We start from the raw sequence: 6,343 nt of genomic DNA, 5'->3' as shown, positions 1-6,343 counted from the left end.
ATATTCGCTCAGGTTACAGCCGATAAGGATTCAAGAATTCTGTGAAGATGGAAGTTGGGATAAAGATTCGTCGGGAGCAAGGGTTATAGTTCTGGTCGCCTGCATAAGAACTCAGTATTTGGTATGGTAGCATGGGAGGTGAGTTGATAGAAGTGTAGGAATTCTCATCAACTTTCCGTGGATATAAAGTCCATTAACGGACTTATAATGTAACATCCCGAGCTTTGCAGGTTTATTTCGAATCTCTACTTTTTTTTTATTTGCCATTTGTGGTCCCTGGAGTTGGTTGAGTTGGGCCATTAGAAGTATAAGGGCTAAAGTTGCAACTTTGGGTCAGGAAGGAGTACACTAAGCGTACATAAGGGTACGTAGAGCGTACTAGGCGCGCCCTAGTACGCTAGGCGTACTCACGTCAGGTGAAAACCCTAATATTTAGGGATTGGGACTATATAAACACCCTTATAGCTCATTTCCTCTGATTATCCTTAGCCTCCATATCCCAGAAAGCGTTATAAACCCTAGTTTTGTGTGTGAGTGTGAGTTGGTGTGTATTTTGAACATTTGAAGGTGAAGACATTGCATCAAGTACTTGGAGAAGGAGAACAAGACTATAGATCTGAAGTTGTGTTGTGCCCTAGAAGCTCAAGAAGGTAAAAAGCTATGAATTTTATACTTGTATGATATAGATCTAGTCATTTTAGATTTGTGGAAGCATTCTTGTCCCAAAAGTCCCAAAATGGTGCATGTTATGATTTGGGCGAAATGAGTTGTCCTTTCAGACCTTAGAAGAGGTTGTAAGTGATAAAAATGGTGTCCCAATAGCTAGATTTGTCTCATGCATGAAGTAGGAAGGTCTTAATGGATTAATACCATGTGTTAAGAGCTTTCTGGACGTCCAAAGTGATAAATTTTGAGACTTTATAGTCCTATGGCACATTTGGTCAATTGATCTGGAGTTTGGGCTTAAGTGCTTAAGCCATTAAGCACTTATTAGGGTTTTAGTGAAACCCCGCATACGCCCAGCGTAATTCCTGTACACCAAGCATATGGGGTCAACCACCTCGATGGCAGTCAACACAGAGCAGGAGTACGCCCAACGTACCGGAGGGGTACGCCCACGTCCTTTGTTGGGATTTTGACATTTGGGCTTCGGGTTTAGGCCTCTTTTAGACTATTTGGACTTGGGCCTTGTTGGGGCCTTAATATTTGAAGTGAAGGTGTACTTTACGAATGAAATAAAGGAAAGGTTGTCTCCTTCTCAAGCTCAAATGACACTATTTAGAATTTCATGTTTTGAATAGTGATTAGAACTATGTAATATGAATGAGGACCTTCCTCTCATTTATACGATGTTTATTTCAATGATCCATTGTGAACATAACGATGATGTATTGTGGTTTCAGGTTAAAGGATACAAGCTCCATCGTGGATGGTGTAAACCTTTTATTATCTCCAATTTATGGTTTTGTAGTGTTACATTAGTGGATGAGAATGATATTTTCCAGTTTAAGATGTGGTTCTTCCCCAACAAAAATCATACTGGCAATATTTCAAACATTAATTTCCATTAAAAGATTAGTTAGGTTTTTTTTTTTTGGAAACGACAAATATATTAATATAAGGTACCTAGATCTAGCAAGAAGCTAGAAGAGGGACCAAAATACAAAGTACAAATACAGGTCAAGGATTACAAACCACTAAATGGAGAGACTAACCATTCATCCCAACTACATATTCCGTTTTTACCCCTATGCTTCAACCAGTAGAAGACCATTGACTTAATACATTCAGTCCCATGAAGTGGCGAAGTGACTTTAGAATGAAATAAATGTTTGTTTCTAAACCACCATAGATTCCAAAGCAAGCCATAGCATATGACAACAAACCTTTCCTTTTTCCTTTGGTTGTTACACCAGGTGGCTGCCAGATGAAGAGAATCCTTAACATTATTGATAGAAAACAGATTGCTTGATACACCACACTAGCTCGAGATCTTAATCCGTATCTCAATCGCAAGCGGACAATCCATCAAAACATGATCTGTACTTTCAGGCATCCCTAGGTCAGCAGGATTAGACTTCCAATTCCATCCATAAGTTGAACCACCAATTTTGTCATCTACATTGCATCGTTTCCTGGATTCCAGTTCAAATAAGGAGGGATATTTTTCCTTTAAGCTCCCTGACCCTAGCCAAGAATCATACCAAAACATAGATTCCTTCCCTAATTCGATCACCAATCTGAAAATATCTTGAACGTTAATGCCTTGCTCGAGCAATACATTTTTTAATCTGCCAATGTTATTCCAAACTCCACAAGACATTTGTCTAGAAAGATAATCAAAGGGTTTATTCGCTAAGTTGTGGATACCATATATCACCCTGGTCCAAAGGGAATGTCTCTCATTCTTTAGTCGCCACCACCATTTTAGAAGAAGCCCAATATTTAAGGCTTTTATGGAACCCACACCCAAGCTTTTAGTTAGTGATCATATATATATATATATATATATATATATATATATATATATATATATATATATATATATATATATATATATATATATATATATATATATATATATATATATATATATATATATATATTCATAATGAGATTTTAAAAAAAAAAAAAGGAGATTTATTTGTTATTATTAAGTCTGATTTTAACATGTATATGTGCATCGACTTAAGACAAGTCCTACGTTGTGTGGCCACTATAACATGGGTACCCAAAACTTTGTTATAATACTTAGCTAGAGGGTTGTGAGGACATTCTACAATGCATGCACGTGTATGTGTGGATTTACTACCCTACATATAGTCTAGTGCAATGACCCACTAGTACCTGGTATTTTAGAATGGACAATGATGTATAGTGTGTTATGTGCTAGTTATATAAGAGCTAAGATGGAAAATGATGTATATTGGGTTATGTGCTTTCTATATAAAAGTTTGGATTTTTTGAGATTTTATCTTAAGGATTGGTTTATGTCATGGGAATAGAATCATGTTGCATGTTGCATTTTTTATTTTTTATTTTGAAATTATTTGACTTATTATTAGGGGTTTTAGTGTACTTTTGCAAATACCTAACTTTGAGATGTTTTCTCCCCAGCATTGAACCATAAAAATTATTTTGATATGTTGTAAACTTTTTTAAAGGTTTGAATTTAGATTTGGACTCAAGATGTTATCTTACACAATTAAAGAGTTGACATCTAAAATGCTTATTAGACTTTCAAAACCTAACTAGAATTTTTTTTTATGAGAATTTAATATTTTAATTGCTAACATGTGTATTTTGATTTGACATGTATTTGATTTAGAGAACTAAAGAAGAAGGAAAGTAGGATGAATAGACTTTTAGAAAACCAATTGAATATGTATAGACTTTGTATATAACTTTTCCTTTGCATTGTTTGATTCATTATAGTTGTTAACAAACTATGTTAAATTTTAACTGTTGAGACCTAATTCCATAAATTAAACTCTTTTGGTATTAAAAATTCTATTTTGAAAGGATTATTTAAAATAACTAATGTGATGAATGGTTTCATCAACTTCTCTATTAACTTCTTTTCATCAATTCCTAAGAATAAAGATGTTAGAGGTGGGGTTATTCATTTTCAAAGTTTTACTTGTTCCCAAATATTATGCTTCAAGTTGATAAAGAGTTAGTGGTAGAAAGTGGTCGATTGATTAAAAAGGTAAGGTGAAACTCAATTAATATATCGATCATTGCTTATCTTCTTGATAAAGTTTGTCCATTTAAACCGGTGAAAACCTGCTAACCAAAATAAATTTTACTTTTTTGAAAATTTTTATGATTAAATTTTTCTAAAACTCTTTTATATATAAGTCACTGCCTTGAAAACAAAAATAAAATAATATTTTTTGTAAATAAAAAATTGAAAATAAGATGAATTTTCTAAAATATTTCTTTCACACATCAAAGTCGTGTACGGATATGAAATAGGGAAGCCGGAATATGAAGATCAATAATTGATCGAGATGATAAAAAATAACAGGACTTTAATAAGGGGCATTAATGTTAAATCTAGCAACACAACTCCCATTTTCACTTTCACTCCATTTTCTCTTTCAACCAGTTCCAGTTTTTCTAGTCTTTAGATTTTAGAAGACGCACCCTTCTCTCTCTCTCTCTCTCTCTCTCTCTCTCTCTCTCTCTCTCAACACACAAACACAGTAAAACGTATAACTGGACTGCATTGGCTTCACGGCGAGATGTCTGCATGTGCACGGTTGTTTCTGGCGCCGGCGCCGCCTTTCTGACTTTTGAGATCCGACTCTTAGTAATCTCCGGCGACTGTCTCATCGACGGGATTCGTGATGGTTTCACGGTGAGATCCAGATTTTCTCGCGCCGCTATTATGTTTGGATCTCAATTATCTTTAACGCTGATTATATCAGTTCAATTTGATTCAATGTTTTCCTTCATGATGTAAAAATCGGTTGAAAGGTTTTCACCTTTTTGATGAATTTTGATCGACACAAAGGGGAACGTTGATATGTGATGCATATTTGGGTTCTCTTTTGAGGCCAGGGCTTTCATGTTATTCTGATTTGCATAAATCGACGAACATGGTGATGAATAATTGCATTGAAATATCAAACGCGGATTCCGTTTACAGAGGAAAAGAGGTATAGCAAATTGAAATTGGGTTTTTTTTTCTTAAGTTTTTGGGGTATATTATTATTTGGGTATACAAAAATGAGGTTAGATTCTGATATCAAGAAGCTAATGAGCTCTTGTTATAAGACAAACAATTCTTCCTCAGAGTATTTCTTTGAGGAAGAAAACGATCCTCTTCTTCCCGGCATATATGACGATGTCGCTCTAATTTCTCTGGCTAGGGTATCCAGATTCGATTACGCGTCACTCTCCTGTCTAAACACCAAATTCAATTCGCTAATAAAAAGCGGGTATCTGAACAATTTAAGGAAGCAATTAGGGATAATAGAGCATTCGGTGTACATGGTCTCTGATCCCAGAGGTTGGGAAGGATTTGATCCAACAAGAAAGAAATGGATGAAGCTCCCCAAAATCCCTTGTGACGAATGTTTCAATCACGCAGATAAAGAATCGTTAGCTGTAGGTAGTGAATTACTGGTTTTCGGGCGTGAGCTTTTTCAATTTGCCATATGGAAATACAGATTGAAATCCCACGATTGGGTAAAATGTGAAGCGATGAATCATCCCAGATGTTTATTCGGTTCAGGAACTCTGGGATCAATTGCCATTGTTGCAGGAGGAAGCGATCAAAACGGAAACATTTTAAAATCTGCCGAACTATACGATTCAACATCTGGTAAATGGGAAATGCTACCTAACATGCATTCTCCAAGAAGATTATGCTCTGGTTTTTTCATGGATGGGAAGTTTTATGTGATAGGAGGGATGACGAGTTTGAACGATTCATTAACTTGTGGTGAAGAGTTTGATTTAAACACAAAAAAATGGAGGAAAATTGATGGGATGTATATCTACCCGAATGTAAACCGGGCAGCTCAAGCACCTCCATTAGTTGCAGTTGTGAAAGATGAGTTGTATGCAGTTGAGTATTTAAGCAACATGGTGAAGAAATATGATAAAAAGAAGAATGAATGGAATGTTTTGGGGAGGCTTCCAGTGAGGGCAGATTCGTCAAATGGTTGGGGATTAGGGTTCAAAGCTTATGGAGATGGGGTTCTTGTTGTAGGTGGACAAAGGGGTCCTGAAGGTGAAGCCATTGTTCTTAATTTTTGGAATCCAGAATCCGGGGTTAAAAATGGTATTTTGGATTGGAAGGTTCTTGGTGTTAAAGAACATTCTGGAGTTTTTGTTTACAATTGTGCTGTGATGGGTTGCTGATTGCTGACCTTGTTTTGTTCAATGTTCATCATCTTAATTTGAAGATGTATGATTGTATTTGTAAGTTATTAATTTTAAGTTGTTACATAATCTTTCTTTTTTGTTTATTGTGTGTTTCTTTTGGTAATAAAATTGGGAAATTTTCATAATGAAGGTTTAAGTTGACTGTTTTGTTGTTTGGTAGTTGGGAGTTGGGAGTTGGGACCCATTTTTACTATTTTCATTTATTTTTTTTAACATTGATGTCTGGTTTTGGCATATCAATCAATTCCCAAATGAAGAAATATCTTTCCTTTTATAGTGGTGAATAACTGGATGCTCTGTTTTTATGCTGTTTGATATGATTTAATTAACAGTAACATGTCTGGATTTTCAAGGGTTTTTTTGTCATTTAGGGTTAGGGCCAAATCATATCATTATGAGCAAAGATTCTTATGCAAACAGTTAGACTGGACTCTGCGGTTAGTTA

The 6,343-nt window shown here is 35.3% G+C and overlaps 1 protein-coding gene across 1 annotated transcript; it reads left to right on the top strand.

Annotated features, from left to right (window-relative positions):
* The first annotated feature begins 4,053 nt into the window (after positions 1–4,053).
* Positions 4,054–6,023, top strand: LOC111899871 (F-box/kelch-repeat protein At5g60570). Its single transcript, XM_023895752.2, has one exon. It carries the CDS (start codon positions 4,735–4,737, stop codon positions 5,872–5,874), a length of 1,140 nt encoding a protein of 379 aa, XP_023751520.1. The 5' UTR covers positions 4,054–4,734; the 3' UTR covers positions 5,875–6,023.
* The last annotated feature ends 320 nt before the right edge of the window (positions 6,024–6,343 follow it).

Source organism: Lactuca sativa, chromosome 2 (assembly GCF_002870075.4).
Source record: "Lactuca sativa cultivar Salinas chromosome 2, Lsat_Salinas_v11, whole genome shotgun sequence".
Lineage (NCBI taxonomy): Eukaryota > Viridiplantae > Streptophyta > Magnoliopsida > Asterales > Asteraceae > Lactuca > Lactuca sativa.
This window is presented reverse-complemented; position numbering and strand designations above follow the sequence as displayed.